The following is a 27,214-nucleotide window of genomic DNA, read 5'->3' on the forward strand; positions in this document are numbered from 1 at the left end:
ACATGTTCACCCTAATGTCGCCCTTCCTTCTAATACACAGTAGTCTCCTCTTCATCCTCTAGTTCCTAAGCCATGAAAACATGATCCTTTCACCTTCGAACAATCATCATTTGTTTGTAAGTAAATAGCACGCAAGTGCTTGAAATCTCTCCATTGTTGTCTACTCATTAGCTCTCCATGGCACTTCAGTTTGGTGATTTGTGTTATATCCAATAACGTGATAGTCATCTCAAGATCTCTGAACTGAATGTGTTGGTTGTCAGATTGCAAAACTACACAACGGCCTCTAAGAGGGGTGACTGATGTTCCATGGTGTGATCTCTAAGAATTTTTAATAACCTCAATTTTGTTGGCGTAGTTTCAACATATTGAATTTTTAATTGATATATATTTAATGACAGCAATTTTTTATGCATATAATTAAGATATTAGCATGATATCAATCTCAAGAGTATAGATAAGTTGTTATTTATCTATATGTATTAAAATAAAAAACAACAGATTACAGTTACTGATGCAAAATCACTATTTTGCCGTTTAATCACAATTTATGATTTTACCGATTAGTCAAACCATCATGGTTTGACGAGGAAATTGCGTGTATTAATCACGATTTGGGGAGGGTAATCTCTGACGAATCGTCGAGGGCAAGTTTGGCTAATATGTTCGATTCAGTCAGCAACCACAACGCTAAACTTTTAACTTAACATTTAACAGTAATGCGTTCACCTAGCAGCGTGCTATAAACATATAAACCGCAGGTACGGGTGTTCGTCTCCTATTTTGAATGGGAAATAAGAGTGAGCAATCTCGTCATCCCAATCAACGTTGTCAAAAAAAGGCATGTTATTTTGATGATGGTGACTATGGCAATGCGGCATAGCAATATCAAGTTTTATTTTTATCATAATGATAATTAAACACACTACCAATGCTGCTGATAACGACAGTGGTTTGAGAGTATGATGATGAGCATGTGGAACGTGTGAAACATGATCATTGATGACTAAAATCAAGTGTCAAAAGCGCATCAATAATTTTTGCATAGCACCCATCTAAAACTGTGAGCCAATAGCGAGTGCAACTGTGTAAGGTATAACCATCGCTCAATAGGTGCCTCTATGATGCCCTTGTGAAAAAAAAAAACAGAAAAGAAGAATTGGCTCCGTGCTAGGTTGTTTTTTAACCGAACGTAGACAATCTACGATGAGAGCAAACAGGAAACAATCAAGTGCACACGTCTTGATTGCTGTGAAGAGCACGTTTACAAGTTCAGGGAGGTGTTAAATAAATTCATCGTTGCAAGCTCTTTTTTAATTACCCAAAAAAACATAAATAGCTAAATCTAAGGACCAAAATATTTACCAAAAACTCAGTCAGATTGTTTGAGATGAAATGAAAATAAAATCTAGTTGAAAAAGAAATTAAGAAAAATATAATATACATGCATTCTCTTAATTATTTTTGGCTGAGGGTCATGAAAAATTTCCATATACTGATCATTTCACCAGGAATGCATACCACTCTAAAAACTTGTCATCCCCAACCATCACACCCATCCGCGAAGTAAGTCTCAACGATATCCAGCAATCTCCTCAGGTGTGGGAGCCAACTCATTGCGGCTGAATCGATCCTCATCGTAGAAGGTAGCTCGAACCAGCCTACCACCAAAAAAACGACCCTCAAGATCAACAAATGCTCGTGTTGCCTCCTCAGCTCGCTCAAACTGAACAAATATTCTAACAGCTTCATCTTCTGGGAAGCCTGGTTCTGTGATTTCAAATATCAGAACACGTGTCACTGTGCCGTGTTTCGCACACTCCTCCGCAACTTCGCTGTCAAGTTCGTCATCAACTTGCCCAGGGCCAACCTACACAAGTAAAATTCACAATCAAGAATGGACCAAAAAAATTAGAGAATGTACAGATAATAGTTGCCAAATCTGAAAAAGGAAAACAGCTACTGCATTAACATCCAATTTCTATCTATCTACAGTTTTTCATTTTTCAGGAACCAAAAAGGAAAATCTATCCTTGCATCTGCAACAAACTATTATTGAACATGGCCAAATTGGGAAAGATAATACAGGTCAGCTGTTTCCTCGTGCACGTTATTCTCTCCCTCACCATTACTAAGACTGCTTCAAAGCTAGTGTAAATAATCAGACATTCTTCCACATGATTAGTTCAGTTTCTATTGTAAAATATGTAATTTAGAACATAGATTCCAGTAGCTACGCGAAATCTATGTTCTAAGGCCTGCAAACAGGCCTATACAAGCAACCATTGTTTCAAATCACAGATCAACTTGAACCTCAGCTAGAACCACTTCATGGATCAAGTCCCAGATTGTTTAAGCAGATCCTGCCCAAAGTACCATTTCCTGTGTAGCTTCTGATCCATGTGACTCTTGAGCCAGGCAAACATGAGTTAGGTAGCCCGGGTCACAAATCCATCTTTGCACAGGCTATCTGCTATGAAAGCTGGGGACTAACCCCCCAGTGTACCTGAACCACAGAGCTATTGGCTCAGATATTGCAAATGTCAGAATTCCAGCTATGAAACTTAAATGCGCATTTCTCAATATTATTAGAGTACTGATAATCAATAAATTCTCAAATACCGAAGCCAAGCATGACTAATTGGATCGAAGAGTCAGGTCATCATTAAGGAAGCAATAGGAGTACTTCAAAGCACTTTTCCCTTGGTGCTTGGAGAATGAACCTCTTAATTTGAAAGCGTCAAAGACAAGTGGTCATGCAGTTAATAACCAACCCAGGTCAATTAGAGGACCATCGAATTGGAGAAGAAATTATGACCTCCTACAGAAGGAAACCATGACGCATCAAAAGGATATGATGGAAGATAAAGATCGATGTGCCTAAATGAGAAATCTTCATTTTTTACCATTGTGGGGGTAATGTATTTTAATTTTCAGCTCTTCTCTATGGTTTTTTGAACTTTTCATTATTTATACTAGTTTTCCAATTATGCAACATTTTAAGCCTCAGATTCACCTCAAGCATTTAAGGTAGAACTTGCTAGAAATTTCACACTAAAACTTCAAAAAAAATGCTGGCTTACTTTTTAAAACTATGTTTTAAGTTTAGGAATTTAAGTTCCACCAAAAATCTATAATGATAACTAGAAGTTAGAAAAGGATTGTGTATAAAATTATGTTGGACAACTTTCTACAAATTTAGTTTTGCTCGACAACATGAAGCCATAACTCCAGTTCAAGAACAAGCAGGGGTGGGAAAGAAAATGTTTACAAAACACTAAAACTAACTGTTAATACATTGATTTTCTTAATTGTATTCATGGGTTCATCTTTCATATTGGATTAAGTTTAAAGGGCCACACTGGACCCCGTTAAGATCAAATGCTAAAAACACCGATGTTGGGAACAAAAAGATTTTTTCCGTGACCAGGAAAAGATCTGACTGAAAATAAGAAATGTGCTTGGTCACCCCATTATGCATTTATTGGGTTCACTGTTGATTTGAAAAGAATTAAGTTAAAAAGGCACCCTGCAATCTGTTGACATCAAATGCAGAAGACCCAATGTTAGAAACAGAAACGAAACTTACAGCTAGCACAAGAAGCTCAGGAAAACATCTTACTTCATTAAACCCATTATGCAGTGAATGCTATATCGAAAAACTAGTGGAACATTGTGAAGAGATCAGAAAACAATGGAACTGAATAGTTCAACCAATTGCCTTGAAAGTTGAAACTAGATGTACAACCACTGTAAAGTGCTATGATGAAGTTATCATTCCATTTTAGCATAGCATATCAGAAAAAATGCCCTCATCTGTACAAGATCACATGAAGAAGAGAAGGCTCTAGGTGGTAACTGTTTCCAAGATCAAAATTTATTAGAAAGACATAAATTCTGCTTGGTGCAACATGGTGATGGATATGCTGTACATTGAAAATGGTAGGTGACAGACAATGGAACTTGAACGTACATTTTGGGAGGAAGGAATGCTGATTGACCATTGACAAAAAATTCCATGTTAAATGCAAAGTACCTAATTTAATACATAATGATCAGCATGCTAACAAAAATGTGTACCCTTTTACGTTTTTCTTGAGAACAAGAAATAACTTTTAATAGAGAATAGGAAGGGTGGAACGAGAAAAATATATAGAAATAGAAAAGGAATAAGAAAATATCAAAAGACAGAAGATTGTCTGAAAATGTGACAACAAGCCCATCTCAACCCACTTAAAACTACCCGATCTCCAAAATATCACAGGTTCCAAGCTAACAAAACAATGAATAGAAGGATCAATTCCATAGTGCAGGTTCATTGTCAATGATGACAAACTAATCATACTTAGGCATTAACATACTATAAATGAACAATGAGAGAGAGAGAGAGAGCTGAAGGGTGTCGGAAGCCACAATATGAGACATGATAAAGAGGAAGAGTCATCAGCTACCATAAACATAATAAATGTATGATCTATCATAGATCCTTTGTGTATTCCTCATGAAACAACCCCAAAATGGATACGGAAACAATGAGGCTATCACTAGCTTTGTTTGGATCTGGATACATAAAATAAGTTTGTTTGCATGTGCACACAGTGTTCTGGCCAATGAATGGAAACTCTAAATAAAGTAAAGTAAAAGGGTAAAGAAGACATGAGAGGGATCCCCAACATGAAAAGAGATCTGATATTTTTTTATGGCATAAGAAGCGAACCAATACAATTAGCCAGAATCCTATATATTCCCAAACCTATACCATGTGCTTGAAGTTAGACTATTGGATTTGATTCCTGAATTAGTTATACTTGTCAAATTATGTGTTGAAAACTACGTTTCTATAAGCTAAGTAACCAGTGAAACTATGGTTCTCTTTACTGATCCAACTGTGATTTGCATCTTTTTATGAGACAGCGTGCAAAATACAACACTCCCAGTGTGGATGCTATTGAGAAAGCAAGAACAGTTCAACTGTTACAGTTGTATAAACTGCAGTGAAACAACCGTGACACTTTCATTAACGTGACACCCTTTTCTAAGATCTAGTTATTTAACTAATCCTAGGGATGATGTTTCTATATATATACCTATATATCCATTATTTTTGTAGAATAAGATTTAAGTCTGAGCAGCAAATTGGCCTATTGTTGGCCCATCTTTAAATTCTTGTATAATAGTCTACTGCACTTCTAATCTTACTAAAAGTGAATCTAACTTATTGCTTATGACTTGAATAGTAAATTCCAGGACAAACTAATTAAAGTTGAACGATTAAACCTATACAAAGATTCTCACAAAGCACATATGAACAGACACACCACAGGGAGCACTTTGGAGTGGAGATAATAATAGATCGATAAGAGAATCCTGGTATTAATTCTGTGCAGTGTTGTGAAAAGCGTTGAGGCGTAGCGAGGCGCTCAACCAAAAACCGAGGCGAGGCGTAAGCCTTGAGGCGTAAAGCGTAAGCCTCAAAAAAAAATTTTGAAAACTTTTAAAAAATTATAAAAAAATATCTAAAAATACAAATAAATAAAGAAATGCGTTATTGATGAAATTGACAACCAATAAGAAATAGAAAATGTCAAATAAGTACTAAAAAATATAAGATTAACATATAAAAGTAACTAAAACCTGATTACATAACTAAAAAATATATGAGATTAGCCTACAAAAGTTAAAATATATGGGATTAACCTATAAAAGTTAAAATATATGAGATTATTCTAAAAAATATGAGATTAACATATAAAAGTAACTAAAAAATTGATTACATAACTGGAAAATATATGAGATTAACTAAAAGAAATTAAAATATATGAGATTATTCTAAAAAATATGAGATTAACGTATAAAACCAAACATCAAACCATGACAGTATATCATACACCTAACATCAAACCATGGCAGTAGAAGTAAATTTAACCACAAACAACTTAGTTATTGTATTGTGGAATAATTAAAGATTGATAAAATTGATTAAATACTTAGTATCAAGAGCATTTACATTATTATGCCATAAAATAAGTTTGTTTGCATGTGCACACAGTGTTCTGGCCAATGAATGGAAACTCTAAATAAAGTAAAGTAAAAGGGTAAAGAAGACATGAGAGGGATCCCCAACATGAAAAGAGATCTGATATTTTTTTATGGCATAAGAAGCGAACCAATACAATTAGCCAGAATCCTATATATTCCAAAACCTATACCATGTGCTTGAAGTTAGACTATTGGATTTGATTCCTGAATTAGTTATACTTGTCAAATTATGTGTTGAAAACTACGTTTCTATAAGCTAAGTAACCAGTGAAACTATGGTTCTCTTTACTGATCCAACTGTGATTTGCATCTTTTTATGAGACAGCGTGCAAAATACAACACTCCCAGTGTGGATGCTATTGAGAAAGCAAGAACAGTTCAACTGTTACAGTTGTATAAACTGCAGTGAAACAACCGTGACACTTTCATTAACGTGACACCCTTTTCTAAGATCTAGTTATTTAACTAATCCTAGGGATGATGTTTCTATATATATACCTATATATCCATTATTTTTGTAGAATAAGATTTAAGTCTGAGCAGCAAATTGGCCTATTGTTGGCCCATCTTTAAATTCTTGTATAATAGTCTACTGCACTTCTAATCTTACTAAAAGTGAATCTAACTTATTGCTTATGACTTGAATAGTAAATTCCAGGACAAACTAATTAAAGTTGAACGATTAAACCTATACAAAGATTCTCACAAAGCACATATGAACAGACACACCACAGGGAGCACTTTGGAGTGGAGATAATAATAGATCGATAAGAGAATCCTGGTATTAATTCTGTGCAGTGTTGTGAAAAGCGTTGAGGCGTAGCGAGGCGCTCAACCAAAAACCGAGGCGAGGCGTAAGCCTTGAGGCGTAAAGCGTAAGCCTCAAAAAAAATTTTTGAAAACTTTTAAAAAATTATAAAAAAATATCTAAAAATACAAATAAATAAAGAAATGCGTTATTGATGAAATTGACAACCAATAAGAAATAGAAAATGTCAAATAAGTACTAAAAAATATAAGATTAACATATAAAAGTAACTAAAACCAGATTACATAACTAAAAAATATATGAGATTAGCCTACAAAAGTTAAAATATATGGGATTAACCTATAAAAGTTAAAATATATGAGATTATTCTAAAAAATATGAGATTAACATATAAAAGTAACTAAAAAATTGATTACATAACTGGAAAATATATGAGATTAACTAAAAGAAATTAAAATATATGAGATTATTCTAAAAAATATGAGATTAACGTATAAAACCAAACATCAAACCATGACAGTATATCATACACCTAACATCAAACCATGGCAGTAGAAGTAAATTTAACCACAAACAACTTAGTTATTGTATTGTGGAATAATTAAAGATTGATAAAATTGATTAAATACTTAGTATCAAGAGCATTTACATTATTATGCCATAAAATAAGTTTGTTTGCATGTGCACACAGTGTTCTGGCCAATGAATGGAAACTCTAAATAAAGTAAAGTAAAAGGGTAAAGAAGACATGAGAGGGATCCCCAACATGAAAAGAGATCTGATATTTTTTTATGGCATAAGAAGCGAACCAATACAATTAGCCAGAATCCTATATATTCCCAAACCTATACCATGTGCTTGAAGTTAGACTATTGGATTTGATTCCTGAATTAGTTATACTTGTCAAATTATGTGTTGAAAACTACGTTTCTATAAGCTAAGTAACCAGTGAAACTATGGTTCTCTTTACTGATCCAACTGTGATTTGCATCTTTTTATGAGACAGCGTGCAAAATACAACACTCCCAGTGTGGATGCTATTGAGAAAGCAAGAACAGTTCAACTGTTACAGTTGTATAAACTGCAGTGAAACAACCGTGACACTTTCATTAACGTGACACCCTTTTCTAAGATCTAGTTATTTAACTAATCCTAGGGATGATGTTTCTATATATATACCTATATATCCATTATTTTTGTAGAATAAGATTTAAGTCTGAGCAGCAAATTGGCCTATTGTTGGCCCATCTTTAAATTCTTGTATAATAGTCTACTGCACTTCTAATCTTACTAAAAGTGAATCTAACTTATTGCTTATGACTTGAATAGTAAATTCCAGGACAAACTAATTAAAGTTGAACGATTAAACCTATACAAAGATTCTCACAAAGCACATATGAACAGACACACCACAGGGAGCACTTTGGAGTGGAGATAATAATAGATCGATAAGAGAATCCTGGTATTAATTCTGTGCAGTGTTGTGAAAAGCGTTGAGGCGTAGCGAGGCGCTCAACCAAAAACCGAGGCGAGGCGTAAGCCTTGAGGCGTAAAGCGTAAGCCTCAAAAAAATTTTTTGAAAACTTTTAAAAAATTATAAAAAAATATCTAAAAATACAAATAAATAAAGAAATGCGTTATTGATGAAATTGACAACCAATAAGAAATAGAAAATGTCAAATAAGTACTAAAAAATATAAGATTAACATATAAAAGTAACTAAAACCTGATTACATAACTAAAAAATATATGAGATTAGCCTACAAAAGTTAAAATATATGGGATTAACCTATAAAAGTTAAAATATATGAGATTATTCTAAAAAATATGAGATTAACATATAAAAGTAACTAAAAAATTGATTACATAACTGGAAAATATATGAGATTAACTAAAAGAAATTAAAATATATGAGATTATTCTAAAAAATATGAGATTAACGTATAAAACCAAACATCAAACCATGACAGTATATCATACACCTAACATCAAACCATGGCAGTAGAAGTAAATTTAACCACAAACAACTTAGTTATTGTATTGTGGAATAATTAAAGATTGATAAAATTGATTAAATACTTAGTATCAAGAGCATTTACATTATTATGCCATAAAATAAGTTTGTTTGCATGTGCACACAGTGTTCTGGCCAATGAATGGAAACTCTAAATAAAGTAAAGTAAAAGGGTAAAGAAGACATGAGAGGGATCCCCAACATGAAAAGAGATCTGATATTTTTTTATGGCATAAGAAGCGAACCAATACAATTAGCCAGAATCCTATATATTCCCAAACCTATACCATGTGCTTGAAGTTAGACTATTGGATTTGATTCCTGAATTAGTTATACTTGTCAAATTATGTGTTGAAAACTACGTTTCTATAAGCTAAGTAACCAGTGAAACTATGGTTCTCTTTACTGATCCAACTGTGATTTGCATCTTTTTATGAGACAGCGTGCAAAATACAACACTCCCAGTGTGGATGCTATTGAGAAAGCAAGAACAGTTCAACTGTTACAGTTGTATAAACTGCAGTGAAACAACCGTGACACTTTCATTAACGTGACACCCTTTTCTAAGATCTAGTTATTTAACTAATCCTAGGGATGATGTTTCTATATATATACCTATATATCCATTATTTTTGTAGAATAAGATTTAAGTCTGAGCAGCAAATTGGCCTATTGTTGGCCCATCTTTAAATTCTTGTATAATAGTCTACTGCACTTCTAATCTTACTAAAAGTGAATCTAACTTATTGCTTATGACTTGAATAGTAAATTCCAGGACAAACTAATTAAAGTTGAACGATTAAACCTATACAAAGATTCTCACAAAGCACATATGAACAGACACACCACAGGGAGCACTTTGGAGTGGAGATAATAATAGATCGATAAGAGAATCCTGGTATTAATTCTGTGCAGTGTTGTGAAAAGCGTTGAGGCGTAGCGAGGCGCTCAACCAAAAACCGAGGCGAGGCGTAAGCCTTGAGGCGTAAAGCGTAAGCCTCAAAAAAAATTTTTGAAAACTTTTAAAAAATTATAAAAAAATATCTAAAAATACAAATAAATAAAGAAATGCGTTATTGATGAAATTGACAACCAATAAGAAATAGAAAATGTCAAATAAGTACTAAAAAATATAAGATTAACATATAAAAGTAACTAAAACCTGATTACATAACTAAAAAATATATGAGATTAGCCTACAAAAGTTAAAATATATGGGATTAACCTATAAAAGTTAAAATATATGAGATTATTCTAAAAAATATGAGATTAACATATAAAAGTAACTAAAAAATTGATTACATAACTGGAAAATATATGAGATTAACTAAAAGAAATTAAAATATATGAGATTATTCTAAAAAATATGAGATTAACGTATAAAACCAAACATCAAACCATGACAGTATATCATACACCTAACATCAAACCATGGCAGTAGAAGTAAATTTAACCACAAACAACTTAGTTATTGTATTGTGGAATAATTAAAGATTGATAAAATTGATTAAATACTTAGTATCAAGAGCATTTACATTATTATGCCATAAAATAAGTTTGTTTGCATGTGCACACAGTGTTCTGGCCAATGAATGGAAACTCTAAATAAAGTAAAGTAAAAGGGTAAAGAAGACATGAGAGGGATCCCCAACATGAAAAGAGATCTGATATTTTTTTATGGCATAAGAAGCGAACCAATACAATTAGCCAGAATCCTATATATTCCCAAACCTATACCATGTGCTTGAAGTTAGACTATTGGATTTGATTCCTGAATTAGTTATACTTGTCAAATTATGTGTTGAAAACTACGTTTCTATAAGCTAAGTAACCAGTGAAACTATGGTTCTCTTTACTGATCCAACTGTGATTTGCATCTTTTTATGAGACAGCGTGCAAAATACAACACTCCCAGTGTGGATGCTATTGAGAAAGCAAGAACAGTTCAACTGTTACAGTTGTATAAACTGCAGTGAAACAACCGTGACACTTTCATTAACGTGACACCCTTTTCTAAGATCTAGTTATTTAACTAATCCTAGGGATGATGTTTCTATATATATACCTATATATCCATTATTTTTGTAGAATAAGATTTAAGTCTGAGCAGCAAATTGGCCTATTGTTGGCCCATCTTTAAATTCTTGTATAATAGTCTACTGCACTTCTAATCTTACTAAAAGTGAATCTAACTTATTGCTTATGACTTGAATAGTAAATTCCAGGACAAACTAATTAAAGTTGAACGATTAAACCTATACAAAGATTCTCACAAAGCACATATGAACAGACACACCACAGGGAGCACTTTGGAGTGGAGATAATAATAGATCGATAAGAGAATCCTGGTATTAATTCTGTGCAGTGTTGTGAAAAGCGTTGAGGCGTAGCGAGGCGCTCAACCAAAAACCGAGGCGAGGCGTAAGCCTTGAGGCGTAAAGCGTAAGCCTCAAAAAAATTTTTTGAAAACTTTTAAAAAATTATAAAAAAATATCTAAAAATACAAATAAATAAAGAAATGCGTTATTGATGAAATTGACAACCAATAAGAAATAGAAAATGTCAAATAAGTACTAAAAAATATAAGATTAACATATAAAAGTAACTAAAACCTGATTACATAACTAAAAAATATATGAGATTAGCCTACAAAAGTTAAAATATATGGGATTAACCTATAAAAGTTAAAATATATGAGATTATTCTAAAAAATATGAGATTAACATATAAAAGTAACTAAAAAATTGATTACATAACTGGAAAATATATGAGATTAACTAAAAGAAATTAAAATATATGAGATTATTCTAAAAAATATGAGATTAACGTATAAAACCAAACATCAAACCATGACAGTATATCATACACCTAACATCAAACCATGGCAGTAGAAGTAAATTTAACCACAAACAACTTAGTTATTGTATTGTGGAATAATTAAAGATTGATAAAATTGATTAAATACTTAGTATCAAGAGCATTTACATTATTATGCCATAAAATAAGTTTGTTTGCATGTGCACACAGTGTTCTGGCCAATGAATGGAAACTCTAAATAAAGTAAAGTAAAAGGGTAAAGAAGACATGAGAGGGATCCCCAACATGAAAAGAGATCTGATATTTTTTTATGGCATAAGAAGCGAACCAATACAATTAGCCAGAATCCTATATATTCCCAAACCTATACCATGTGCTTGAAGTTAGACTATTGGATTTGATTCCTGAATTAGTTATACTTGTCAAATTATGTGTTGAAAACTACGTTTCTATAAGCTAAGTAACCAGTGAAACTATGGTTCTCTTTACTGATCCAACTGTGATTTGCATCTTTTTATGAGACAGCGTGCAAAATACAACACTCCCAGTGTGGATGCTATTGAGAAAGCAAGAACAGTTCAACTGTTACAGTTGTATAAACTGCAGTGAAACAACCGTGACACTTTCATTAACGTGACACCCTTTTCTAAGATCTAGTTATTTAACTAATCCTAGGGATGATGTTTCTATATATATACCTATATATCCATTATTTTTGTAGAATAAGATTTAAGTCTGAGCAGCAAATTGGCCTATTGTTGGCCCATCTTTAAATTCTTGTATAATAGTCTACTGCACTTCTAATCTTACTAAAAGTGAATCTAACTTATTGCTTATGACTTGAATAGTAAATTCCAGGACAAACTAATTAAAGTTGAACGATTAAACCTATACAAAGATTGTCACAAAGCACATATGAACAGACACACCACAGGGAGCACTTTGGAGTGGAGATAATAATAGATCGATAAGAGAATCCTGGTATTAATTCTGTGCAGTGTTGTGAAAAGCGTTGAGGCGTAGCGAGGCGCTCAACCAAAAACCGAGGCGAGGCGTAAGCCTTGAGGCGTAAAGCGTAAGCCTCAAAAAAATTTTTTGAAAACTTTTAAAAAATTATAAAAAAATATCTAAAAATACAAATAAATAAAGAAATGCGTTATTGATGAAATTGACAACCAATAAGAAATAGAAAATGTCAAATAAGTACTAAAAAATATAAGATTAACATATAAAAGTAACTAAAACCTGATTACATAACTAAAAAATATATGAGATTAGCCTACAAAAGTTAAAATATATGGGATTAACCTATAAAAGTTAAAATATATGAGATTATTCTAAAAAATATGAGATTAACATATAAAAGTAACTAAAAAATTGATTACATAACTGGAAAATATATGAGATTAACTAAAAGAAATTAAAATATATGAGATTATTCTAAAAAATATGAGATTAACGTATAAAACCAAACATCAAACCATGACAGTATATCATACACCTAACATCAAACCATGGCAGTAGAAGTAAATTTAACCACAAACAACTTAGTTATTGTATTGTGGAATAATTAAAGATTGATAAAATTGATTAAATACTTAGTATCAAGAGCATTTACATTATTATGCCATAAAATAAGTTTGTTTGCATGTGCACACAGTGTTCTGGCCAATGAATGGAAACTCTAAATAAAGTAAAGTAAAAGGGTAAAGAAGACATGAGAGGGATCCCCAACATGAAAAGAGATCTGATATTTTTTTATGGCATAAGAAGCGAACCAATACAATTAGCCAGAATCCTATATATTCCCAAACCTATACCATGTGCTTGAAGTTAGACTATTGGATTTGATTCCTGAATTAGTTATACTTGTCAAATTATGTGTTGAAAACTACGTTTCTATAAGCTAAGTAACCAGTGAAACTATGGTTCTCTTTACTGATCCAACTGTGATTTGCATCTTTTTATGAGACAGCGTGCAAAATACAACACTCCCAGTGTGGATGCTATTGAGAAAGCAAGAACAGTTCAACTGTTACAGTTGTATAAACTGCAGTGAAACAACCGTGACACTTTCATTAACGTGACACCCTTTTCTAAGATCTAGTTATTTAACTAATCCTAGGGATGATGTTTCTATATATATACCTATATATCCATTATTTTTGTAGAATAAGATTTAAGTCTGAGCAGCAAATTGGCCTATTGTTGGCCCATCTTTAAATTCTTGTATAATAGTCTACTGCACTTCTAATCTTACTAAAAGTGAATCTAACTTATTGCTTATGACTTGAATAGTAAATTCCAGGACAAACTAATTAAAGTTGAACGATTAAACCTATACAAAGATTGTCACAAAGCACATATGAACAGACACACCACAGGGAGCACTTTGGAGTGGAGATAATAATAGATCGATAAGAGAATCCTGGTATTAATTCTGTGTAAAAAGGTGAATGTGGATATGATGAACATATAAGTGATCACTTTATTGAAGGGGAAAAGTGGGCATGAAAATCAATTATATAATTTCCTTCTTCGATAGGCATGTATCTATGGATTATATATAGAGAGATTCAGATGGCATATGCTAGCTGTTGGAGAGTATAATTTGCTAATGACATAGGATAAAGTTAATTACCCACTTAGTTCTTAATTTCATAAGGGGGTTTACTGTTTTCATACAACTTGCAAAAGATTGGTGTTTGAGTTGGACTCCCACTGCATAAAAGTTAGAAAAAGTTGGAGAGAAAATTCAATAGGACAAAACCAGTGTTATTAAAAGCCTCACCTTGAGGCGCGTACGCCTCACCTTGAGGCGCGCCTCGCTCTGAGGCGTACGCCTCAAGGCGTATGAGGCGTGCGCCTCAGGGCTTTTGCGCCTTATGCCTGCGCCTCAAGGCACAAAGCCCCTCGCCTTGAGGCGAGGCGCGCTTTTTGCGCCTTGAGGCACGTTTTTAATAACACTGATTCTGTGTAAAAAGGTGAATGTGGATATGATGAACATATAAGTGATCACTTTATTGAAGGGGAAAAGTGGGCATGAAAATCAATTATATAATTTCCTTCTTCGATAGGCATGTATCTATGGATTATATATAGAGAGATTCAGATGGCATATGCTAGCTGTTGGAGAGTATAATTTGCTAATGACATAGGATAAAGTTAATTACCCACTTAGTTCTTAATTTCATAAGGGGGTTTACTGTTTTCATACAACTTGCAAAAGATTGGTGTTTGAGTTGGACTCCCACTGCATAAAAGTTAGAAAAAGTTGGAGAGAAAATTCAATAGGACAAAACCAGTGTTATTAAAAGCCTCACCTTGAGGCGCGTACGCCTCACCTTGAGGCGCGCCTCGCTCTGAGGCGTACGCCTCAAGGCGTATGAGGCGTGCGCCTCAGGGCTTTTGCGCCTTATGCCTGCGCCTCAAGGCACAAAGCCCCTCGCCTTGAGGCGAGGCGCGCTTTTTGCGCCTTGAGGCGCGTTTTTAATAACACTGATTCTGTGTAAAAAGGTGAATGTGGATATGATGAACATATAAGTGATCACTTTATTGAAGGGGAAAAGTGGGCATGAAAATCAATTATATAATTTCCTTCTTCGATAGGCATGTATCTATGGATTATATATAGAGAGATTCAGATGGCATATGCTAGCTGTTGGAGAGTATAATTTGCTAATGACATAGGATAAAGTTAATTACCCACTTAGTTCTTAATTTCATAAGGGGGTTTACTGTTTTCATACAACTTGCAAAAGATTGGTGTTTGAGTTGGACTCCCACTGCATAAAAGTTAGAAAAAGTTGGAGAGAAAATTCAATAGGACAAAACCAGTGTTATTAAAAGCCTCACCTTGAGGCGCGTACGCCTCACCTTGAGGCGCGCCTCGCTCTGAGGCGTACGCCTCAAGGCGTATGAGGCGTGCGCCTCAGGGCTTTTGCGCCTTATGCCTGCGCCTCAAGGCACAAAGCCCCTCGCCTTGAGGCGAGGCGCGCTTTTTGCGCCTTGAGGCGCGTTTTTAATAACACTGATCTTAAGTTAGCTAAAATGGGATAAAAAAAAGTAAATAAAAGAAGAAAATGAAGTAAAGAGTTGAGAAGAATGGAAAGTAGAATTGGGATTAGATCAAGGGTCTAACTCAACCTATTCTGGATTCAAGTCATAGTGTACCCAGGTCAGATTCCTAGAGTCAAACCCATTGTGAATATCAGGACAAATCCATTAATGTTTTGAATCAACCCTGATCCATTAATAGCCCTATATCCCCCAAAAAAAATAACTATACAAAGCTGTTAAACAACACCACTGAAAAATAAAGAGAAAGAGAGAGAGTCCAGCACTGGTTGCAGCTAGAGGCCGGAATAATTGATGGTCTCTAGCAAGGTTACAGCTATATGTATGAGAAAAGATGAAACCTACCATGTTTCGGAGTAAAAGGACACGAGTTGGAAGACCATTCAGATTTACACTCTTGAGCTTCTTCTCTGCCCTTGATTCACTGGCATTCACAATGACCCCCGCTCTCCTGTCTGTCTTCTTTGCCATCAAGGGAGTAGTGATACCTTGTTCCTGCTTCCCAAGCCCTTGACCCTCCTTCCAACCCATCTTTGCCATCATTTTCTGAGCTGCTGTCATTTGTCCACCAGCCCCGACACCAAGCCCAGCTGTGCCTGACTTCCCAATAGTAAACCCATCTCCATTAGAAGGAGGAGAAGGTGACCTTGGTGCTTCTGACAAGCAGCCACTCATTGCTGCCCGCCGTTTCCATGCTTCTTCTCCAGAAATATTTAGTGTTGCTGACCTTGATTCATAGTCTCTTTCCTTCTCTCTTTCTGCTGCCTCTCTTTCCCTTTCTAGTTCTTTCTCACGTTCCCTCTCTTCCTCCTCTTGTCTCCTTCTTTCAAGTTCCAGCTTCATCTCTGCCACCATCAACCGCCTCCTTCTCTCCCTCCTGTACTCTTCATAATCATTAGGCCTAGTAGGGTCATACTCTTCAACTATAGTAGCAGTAACACCAACAAGGGCCGGTTGAACATTAGATGATTTCATTCCATCATCGACAAATGTGGATCCAGCGCTAACAGAGGATACTGTTTTTGCTAGTGATGAGCCCTGTGTTGGTTTGGGTCTTCCTTGAGACTGCTGATTCTTCACGATTGATTGAGGAGGTGTGAAAAGGTAAGATGGCTTACGCAAGGCTGGTGGTGCCATCTTCGCACTGATTGACCACGGTGTGGTAGACAATTGGGAATGTGTGGATGAACCATTGTTTCTCTCTTCTTCCCCCGTCGAAGAGGGAGTTACTGAAGAAGGAGGGGGGAGATCCCCATATAAACCACCCAACATTTTTTGTTTCCTTTTACTATTTTTTTGTAAGCTTTGCTATCATAAATCAGGATTCTCTTTTCTGTAGTAGCATTCAAGCAATAATCAGCAAAAAAGAGAGCAAAATAAGCTTCAAAAAAGACACAATTTTGAGGCCCAAGGAAAACACGCATAGGAAACCCTGATTTTGGCATTTGGTTAAGAAAAACAGCGGAAAATATGACTTTCAAGCACATCAGTGATGTTATTTCAGATGCAACAACCTACTGTAGAGTAGATATTGCATTGTGAATCAGCAGATCCACATAAACAACCCCCTTTATTGACCGACAAATTTGAGGAAAAAAGAAAACTCAGAACAAGCAGAAACAGGCAAGAATATGACATTTCCGTCGTTAAAGCAGGGAAAACCCCAAACTAATATTTAGTTTTCCATTTCTGATAGCAAACAAAGGAGAAATAAAGCAGGGAAACCCCAAAAAGTTCAAAGTGGAAAGAATAATCAGACAAAAGGTTTCAAATAAAACAGATTGAAGAACTGGGGGGAAACAACAGCGAAGCAGAGAAAGAGAGAGAGAGAGAGGAACTGAAAACCCCAATTCTGAACACAGTCGTAGGAGGAAGAAAGAAAGGAAAGGCCCCTAATTTTAAAAGGGAAAGAGATGAAACCAGCTGCGAATTAGGCAACAAACAACAACAGACACGAAAACAATGCACGCGCACACGAGCGGGCGGACACACACAAGAAGAAATCCGAGCAACTTCAATTAGAACGAAAAGAGGAACAAAGAAAATCCCGAACCAAAGATTGACGAGCGATCAGATGCCACCCCTGATATCTAGGGTTTAAGAACGAAGTGACACAGATTCTTCGATTTCTAGGGTTAGGGTTTAGCGGGGGGGGGAGAGACGATGCAATGGGGATTATGAGATTTATAGGGTTAGGGTTTTTCGGAGGCAGATGAGGAATGCCATACCAGAGCGGCTCGCGGAAGACGTCGAGACGGACGGACGGACGGACGGAACGAACGAACGAACCGCAAGGGCGCAGCAATAACGCGGGAAGTCTTCCCACCTGTTGGGCTACGAGGGGGTTCTCCTTTATATAATGGATCTGTATCGGATCGGGTGAACGCGAAAACGCATCCGAAATTTTGGTGCTGCGACTGCGAGTAGGCTGTCAACGGATCCGTCCTGGCCAGATCCAGGTGGCTCCGGTCCCAGATTCGATTTTGAGGAGGTGGTAGCTGGACTGGCACGGGTCCGACCCAACTGGGTAGGCCAGAACCAGGTTCAGGTTCAGATCACAAGAACCAGATCCAGTAATAATCTTCGTTTTCTTCAAGGGTGTATTTCAATGGCACGGATCTCACTCAGAGATCCATGGACACGGTGACCAAGGTCTAGGGACGTAAATTGGTCGGACTCTGCTAGGATCTAGGTAATACCGAGTCCAGCCTAATCAGATCTGATATATTCGGATTTGGAGTTGGATGGAATCAGTTAAAACTGAATCTGGATCTGAAAAAAACTAAAATCCAACATTTACATATATTTAGATTCGGATCTTAGTCAGACTCAGACTCGGATTCAGATACAAATTCCAATATCGAGTTCAGATCCGATTATTAATGGGATCCTACTTTGGCTACCAAATACTATTAATCCACTGAAGATTTGGGTTACATGTTGGATAATATCCGACTGGTTGACATCCCTATCAAGGTCGGATCTTGCATGAGGTCCACTCCTGCTTCCAACAAATGGAAGGCCTTAGAACGTCATATATAAGATCCTTAAAACCATGAAAATCCACGGATTTTTAATTTGATTGTGGAAGAGGGGGGGGGGGTCTCAGACCAGAGACCCAAGGATCTGAAATCCTAGGATCTCATATCCATAGGGTGGTGAGATAATCCGCTATGAGATCTAAGGTTCTCATATGCACCCTAATTTACATACAATTTCTGAACCTTGATCCAATATTGGGTCAGTCTCATGTGCGGTTTTAAAATACTTGCAAACCATACTCTTTAAATATGGTTGGGGAGATGGTCAGATAGGAGATATGAGTGTTACAGTTCAAATTATGGTAGTAGATTTAGATCCAGGATCTAGGATTCAGACGCACTTTAATAACCTTCTATGAGTCTACCGAATGGGTCTTAGGTTGATGACTAGATGGATGACATGACATGTCTAACTGTGAATAAGTCAAAGATTCAAAGTTTAAATCAAGAGAAGGAGAAGCAGGACATGTGAAAAGACGTATAATTAAGCAGTGGAGTCTAGGGGCGTGTCATTTTAGATAGACCTATGAAATATCTCCTCATTCTATAATTAATTAATGTTAATTAAGCTTGATTAATTATTATGGATAAATCTTTTATTCGGTTTATTCTTGAAATTAGTGTGGAGTCCTTAGCTAGGTAGGAGTCTTAATTTATTTGGTCTTTTGACATTTCTGATTAGATGTTGTTTTATGTAATTAGGGTTCAATCCAAGCTCTACTTGTACATAAGAAGGCCTTGAAGAGCCATATGGGACATTAAATATTGAATTACGTTTTTCTCTTTCACTCTCTTAAACATACTTTCTTCTTTTAACATCTTCTTTTCTTCTCTCATTTCACCTGACACTTGTGTGATGGATCCAGCTTAAACAAAGGGCCAATGTAAAACCCATAAATTTTTGATATATTATAAGAAATAAAAATGAATTTAAGGCTAAATATTATTTGAAAGTAAGATGGAAATTAAATTATAATTTAAACATTAATCGGGATTCAGAATAAATTTCAAATTGAGAAATTATTATGAATCAAGGTTTTGATTTTTAATCAGATTTGATTTGGATTTAAGCTGAACTTAAATGAAATGAAATTTAAATTTCAATATTAGCCCAATTTCAAATTTAGTGCATATTTAAATTGTGAGTCTCATTGGATTTCACTTTCGATTTCTGAAGTTTTATCAAATTTTGATTTCGATTTGAAAAATTGAATTCGGATTGGATTTGGATCTAAATTTGGATTTAATAAATATGTTTTGAATATTGTAATTGGATTTGGGCGTAAGTTTAACCTAAATTAAGATTTAGTTGAATGTCAATTCAAGCTCGAATTATACAATAATTTGAATTTAAAATTTAAAATAAATTTATATGTAATGTTTGTGATTCTTTAGGGTATTTTTAATGAATAAAATAATATTGATAATAAATTTTATGAGAAAGATGTGTAACAATGAAAATTATCTTAAGATGAATTATAAGAAATATCTTATAAAAATTTAAAGTTGATTCAAGTTGATTTTAGTGAAATTCGTATTGAAATGAAATTCAATAAAATAATTAAACATTTTTATTAAAATAAAGTCGAATGTGATTTTAGACATATTTAGGATAATTTGATGTGTATGAAATATAATTTCAATAAATTTGAATTTAGTTTCATGAGTTGAAATCTAATTTTCAAAAAAAAAATAAAAAATGACTAAGTTGTCCTGCCAACCCTAGTTGAAATCGTTTTCGAAGAGTCTCAAGAAAATTTTCTCGCAGAAAGATCTAAATATGAGACAAAGACGGTGGTTAAAATTCTTAAAGGATTATGACTTTTTTATATCCTACCACCCAGGGAAAGCCAATGTAGTGGCAGATGCATTGAGCAGAAAAGCAGGAAGCCTCGCAAGCATGATCAGTAGCAAGTAGATATTACTCGAGGACCTGATTAATTGAAAATCTTTTGACACTGACTTAGGTCGCATTCAGATCGCCAGCCTAGCTGTGCGAACCGAACTCATAGATTGGATTATTGCTCAGCAGAAGGATGATCTGAGCTTTGCAAAGATGATTGCAGTGTGCAAACAAGTCAAGACAACTCTATATTTAGAAGGAGATAATAGCATCTGGTAAAATCAGAGGCTATAGGTGTCAAAGGATCAGCAACTACAGAGGAAGATACTTGATAAGGCACATAGAGCCAAGTATACTATACATCCAGGTAGCACCAAGATGTATAAGGATTTTCAGAGAAACTATTAGTGGAATGACATGAAGAGCGATATTAGAGAATATGTGTTGAGATGCTTAGTATGTCAACAGATAAAGATAGAACATAAAAAACCTAGCGAAACACTACAGATGATTGAGATACCTCAGTGGAAGTGGGACGACATTACCATAGAATTTATAGTAGGTCTACTCAGGACACGACACCAGTATAACACTATATGGATTATAGTGGATCGCCTTACAAAGTCAACACACTTCTTACCGACCAGGGCGAATCAGACATTAGAAAGCCTAGCGGATTTGTATGTAGATGAGATTGTCAGATTACATAGAGTACTTGCCTTAATTATTTCTGATAGTGTTCCAAGATATACATCCAAGTTTTTGGGACAACTTTAGAAAGCTTTGGAGATAAAGCTTAAGTTTAGCAAGACTTTTCACCTATAGACGGATGGATAGTCGGAGAAGACAATCTAGATGCTAGAGGACATGTTGTGCCCTTGTGCATTAGAATATAAGGGCGAATAGAGTAAACACTTTAAGCTAGCCGATTTCGCCTACAATAACAGTTACTACTCAAGCATCGGTATGGCTCCATATGAGGCTTTATACGGGTGACCCTATAGGTCTTCGGTTTCTTGGAGTGAGGTTGGTGATCGCACTATCGAGTCACCAATAGTTCTGCAGCACTACGCCGATTAGGTACAGTTAATACGAAGAGACTTTTGACAGCTCAGAGCCATCAAAAAAGTTATGCAGATCCAAAGTGTCATTAAATCATATTTGAAGTTGAAGATCATGTATTCGTTAAGGTATCGCCAACCATGAGCGTGTTTCAATTTGAAATGAAGGGTAAGCTAAGTCTGAGGTATGTAGGACCTTTTTTCATCCTCGAGAAGATTGGAGGCACAACTTATAGATTAGCACTCCCACTACAGCTTTTGAGCACTCATAATGGTTTTCACGTGTCGATGTTGAGGGAAATATGTGTTGAATCTGACATATATTATTCAGTACGACAAGGTAGAAGTGTTGAAGGATCTCACGATCGAGGAGCGTCTGATAAAGATTTTGGATCGACAAGAGAAAGTATTGTGAAATAAGACGATTCCTTTAGTGAAGATACAATGGCAACACTATAGACTCAAAGAATGTACATGGTAGGGGTGGCAATCGGGTCGGGTTGACGGGTCAGCATACCTCAACACGAACCCGACCCGTTTATTAAATGGGTCGACTGTGGCAAACATGAACCCGACCCATTTATTAAATGGGTAACCTGACACTACACGGTTAACCCGTTTAATAAACAGGTCAGGTCGGGTAAACGGGTTGGCGGGTTAGCAAGCGAGTTGGTGGGTCGGGTTCGGGTAAACGGGTTGGCGGGTTGGGCTTGAGTAAATGGGTAAACGGGTTGGCGGGCGGGTCAGGGTCGGGTAAACGGGTTGGCGGGCGGATTGGCGGATAAACGGGTTGACCCACCCGCCTAACCCGTTTATTAAACGGGTCAGCCGGGTTGGTGGGTTGGCATACCCCTAACACGAAACCAACCCGTTTAATAATCGGGTTAGGCGGGTCGATCCGTTTGCGACACGAACCCGTTTAAGCCAAACCCGAACCCGGCTAAGAAGCGAGTTGGCGGGTCGTGTCAGATTTTGCCACCCCTAGTACATGGGAGCCAGAATCATAGATGAAAGCGAAATATCCAAGCCTATTCGGTATGCAACCCTAGCCAAATTTCGAGGATGGTTTTTTTTTATGGAGAGTTGGATATAATGCCTGTGATTTTTAAAGAAATTTTTGTAAATTTTCACAAATATCTTTATATGTGATAAATTGATAATGATAATATGTATTCAATAATATACAATAGATTAGGTTTTGGAATAAGACTTAAAAAAAATTAAAACGCCAATGAGTCATGTAGACCCTAGTGGAGATTAATTTAGAAATACATTTATGAGAAAATAGATTTTTTAGAAAATAATATCATTATAATAGCCAAATTTTGGTTTAAAGAAATTCACATACATTTGAAAATAATTTGAGTCGCATTTAGAGTCATTCTATTTAAAACTTAAATTATAGTTTTGAAAGAATTAAATTAATTAAGAAAATAATTAAATAGAATAGAAAATGTAATTTAATTAAATTGAATAAGATGATAGCGGTACATAGGTAGGCCATCCCATCCTATGTGGCACCTCCTTATTTACTTAAACAAAAAGAAAAATAAAATTAAAGCTTTAATTGCAAAGGGTTTTTAAAAGTTACCAAAAACCAAAACTTGAACTCAAAAGTCAAAACTTGCCTAATTGAATAGGAAAGCCTCCCAAGAGGGAGGGGCATCCCATCCTAGACCTTTCTAGGATGAAAAGGCTGAAAAAAAGAATAAGAAAGGAAGATGGAATTATGAAAAGGAAAGAAATAAGAATATATATATAAGAGAAAAAAAATAAAGCTTGACCTTAAGCATTTGGGAAAGGTTGAAAACCTCCAAGGGGGTGTCGACCAGCCCATATGTCTTAAGTATATAGTATACAATATATATTATACACCATAAATGTATTGCTTAATATATATATATATATATATATATATATATATATATATATATATATATATATATATATTAACTTAAAGTGTAGTATATAAAAAAAGAAGTTAAGAAATAAAAGAGAATAGAAAACTTACAAATATAAAAGAAATGAGAGGGCATCTAGATTAAATCAAGGGTTGAGATTAGCCCATTGACCTAATCCCATAGCCTTATAAAATGGGAGAAGGGGCTCACGCCCCCTCCCCCCCCTATTTAGCATTTTCTAAAAATTTTGAGCTCTCTCTACTCTCTCCTTCGTCTTCCTCTTGTTTCTTCTTCTCCCTTCTTCTTTTCTTGTGATTTTCCTCTTGTGCAACCAAGAGGTGAACCTACGTGTATTGGTGGGGTGATTTGATTGTCTAGATGCAGCCACCACACGAAGCAGGTGGCTAGTTTACTTGTGGAATTCACTTTTTTTTACTAAAAGGAGTATTTTTGTGCAAAAGTTGGGTGATTCTATTCTCTACACGTAAATCGAAACTCATAGGCACGAGTTTATTCTGATTTGTAATCAAACAAATCTTATACCAAATCTCCTATATGTGGGATTGGTATTAGATTTGTTAAAATCAAAATAGAGAAGGTTTCGGAAGAAAATTCCTCTCAAAAATCGTTTTGTCAAAACCATTTTCTTGAATTCGAATTATCATATTGTCAAAAATAAAGGCTTTTGTAAAAATCTAATTAGGTCAATGAATAGGGGTTGATTCTGATTCTCTCAAGGAGGAATCAACTCCACCCCCAATGTGAAAAATTTACTTAAAAAAGAAATGAATAAGCCTATGTATGCCATGTATTATGAGCTTTCAGAAACAAAAATCATATTTTAATTAAAGTAGGGTAAAAATCTATGATTTTATTATATAAATCTTAGTTAGAATTTGTGATATCATGTTCATATGGATGTGGTATACTGTTTATCATGTTTTGTTATTTTTGTCATGAAAAAATATGCATCTCTATGCTTGATATTGTGAAAATACCGAAAGTATTTCTGAGAAAATAGGGTTCTAGAAGACAAATCAATTTTTTGGCCTAACAGCTAAGAAAATGAGATTTGTTTATGATCGAATAGATAAAAATCATATGTTGATATTTTAGAGAGTTTATTAAATGTGTTCGTGTGAAAAAAAATAAAAATATGAATTCGGGTGGCCTTTTTTGCTCACCCAAATGCATATTGCCCATTACTATGTATTTTCGGCTTGACACTCGACTGGTAAATCATTTGTATATTCCTCATCCAGATGCATTTTTATGAACAATTTATTGCGTTTGAAAGTTAACAAAATTTTACAGTTTATGTTAAAATTTGAGCTATGGTCTCAGAATAAAAACTGAATTGTGACAGTTGGAACATAAAAGTACAGGCATGCATTGAACTGGTCGTATATTCCTCATCTAGAATATTTTTTATGAACATTTTATAGCATTGAAAAGTTGACACAAGTATTTGTAACCTGTAAAAATTTTAGCTCTGTCTAACGAATGTACACTTTTTTGTGACTATTGTAACAATCGAACATAATTGAGAATTGACAAGTTCTAAACCGGTTAAAGGTCTCACTAGCCTATACGTTTGATTTCTATGTGGTTTTCGAGTATGCATTTACAAATGAGTATCCTACTACATATGAACAACTAAGAATTTTTTTATGTAGGAACTAAGTGTCTAATATGAGGCACAAATTGAATGAGGTGCTCATGCACCAACTTGCCCTTGTGGCCATTCACTAATGAGTGAGACACATAGAGTCTGAATTGTTATCGAATACGAATGTGCATTTATTTATGAATGTTGGCATTGAAATGATTGGCATATACAAGTTAATGTGAATGGTTGGATGCATCTAGTTGTTAAAATCATTGCTTCATATTGAATGTATGCTTAAGTCAAAATGAAAAAAAAGCATTGTGCAATGATAATTGAAATATATGTGTTTAAGATTGTGCATCTATAGGCCCGGAATAGGCTAAATCTCTGAGTTGGATTCATAAGTGAGTGTTGCATGAAAGTAATTAATTTAAAAAGTTTAAACCATGTAACAGTAAAAATTGATTTTTTGCAAGAAGAGGGCAAGCAGTACTTTCAGCTTTGTAGACATTGTTTTGAGAACAAAAGGTTGTGCTTCCCTAACCACGAAGATAAGAAAAATCTCTACTTTAGACTACAACATAGATGATAGAAATTCATGAGTGGAAAACTGATGCATCAGGATTACAATATTGAGAGTGCTCTCTCGATATGCTCATCCTTCACATGTAGATTGGTAAAAGGTGCCCAGCCGGGCCAAAGCCACAATTGTATGAAAACAATGTCTGTGCCCTGATCCTGATCCAGAATTAAGCACGTGTTCATGGCTAAGAACTGAAATCTAAAGTGATTGTGCATTCAGATAGGCATGGCAAGCATCATCTAAAAAAAACTAATTAAAAATAAGAAGTCACTTATGCATACAGTCTGATTTCTGCAATGGTAAGTGCATGCATTTGTAACTGCTCATGCATATTTAATTGTTTATAGTTAAGTGAATGTTTTTTATTGAGAGAATTTTGTAAATGTATGTTTGAATGTCCTGTAAAGAAATTTACGTATGTATTTTTTGGTGTGTTGTAAGACCCACAAAATTTTCAAGTATTTTAATACAATATTAAGGATTTTTTAATGTAAAAATATTTATTCTATATGATTGCTTATATTTCTAAAATATAGAGTTTTTGTATTACTTAAACATAATTATTGATTTAGTATTTATTTGTTAAATCTAATCTAATTAGTTTAGAAAAAATAGTTAGTTGTGAATTATCCCATAAACCATGATCTTATTTAACTACAATACTTAATGAACTAGAATAAGCTGGAAGATCCAAAGTAGAAAGGTAGACTTGAAATGGAATCTTAGAAAAACATAGACTTTAAATGGAATTTCAGAAAAATATAGATATGAAATAGAATTTCAAAGAAATAAGGACTTAAAATGGAATTTCAGAAAAATAAAGACTTTAAATGGAATTTTAGTAAAATAAAGTCTCTAAATGAAATTTCAAAAAATTAAAGATTCTAAATGGAATTTAAAAAAAATACCCAAGATGGAATTAAAAAAAATTAAAGACTCAATATGGAATTTTAAAGAAAATAATATCTAATATGAAATTAGTGTTAATTGAGGTTGTTAAACAGAATATCTAAGAAATGATAAACTAATAATTAGTTAAAGAAAAGAGAAAAGACAACTAAGTAGTAATATAGTTTGAATTTAACCAAATAGAATAATAAAATAATAATTAGTTAAAGTAAAGAGAAAAAACAACTGACTAATAATGATACAACTAAATTAAAGTACAATTAAGTTTGAATCCAACTAAATGAAAGTACAACTAGATGGGGGCATTTTTTTATAATGATTATATTTGGTTTTTTAAATCCAAGTGAGATACACCCAATCCCAAGGTAAATCTTCATAATATCATAGGTAGAACAAATAAATTATAGAAGCTAGAATCTCTAACTTGGAATAGGTTTTCATATTAGAAAAAATATACATGGGATATGGAGGTTTATGCTTGAGATAAAATTTGTGAGAATTGAGATGATTAAATCTCAACCCTTGATTCTTTGTAATTGATCCAAGCCACA

The 27,214-nt window shown here is 34.5% G+C and overlaps 1 protein-coding gene across 1 annotated transcript; it reads right to left on the reverse strand.

Moving 5' to 3' along the window:
• Positions 1–1,399: 1,399 nt before the first annotated feature.
• On the reverse strand, positions 1,400–18,044 carry LOC149822137 (DNA-damage-repair/toleration protein 111-like). Its single transcript, XM_089980910.1, has 3 exons — positions 17,945–18,044; positions 16,062–17,049; positions 1,400–1,870 (listed from the first exon to the last, which is right to left on the reverse strand). The coding sequence occupies exons 2-3, from the start codon at positions 16,986–16,988 to the stop codon at positions 1,574–1,576; spliced, it is 1,224 nt and encodes a 407-aa protein (XP_089837036.1). The 5' UTR covers positions 16,989–17,049; positions 17,945–18,044; the 3' UTR covers positions 1,400–1,573.
• Between the last annotated feature and the right edge of the window lie 9,170 nt (positions 18,045–27,214).

The sequence above is a fragment of the Nuphar pumila genome, chromosome 11, assembly GCF_984573655.1.
Source record: "Nuphar pumila chromosome 11, dmNupPumi1.hap1.1, whole genome shotgun sequence".
Classification (NCBI taxonomy): domain Eukaryota; kingdom Viridiplantae; phylum Streptophyta; class Magnoliopsida; order Nymphaeales; family Nymphaeaceae; genus Nuphar; species Nuphar pumila.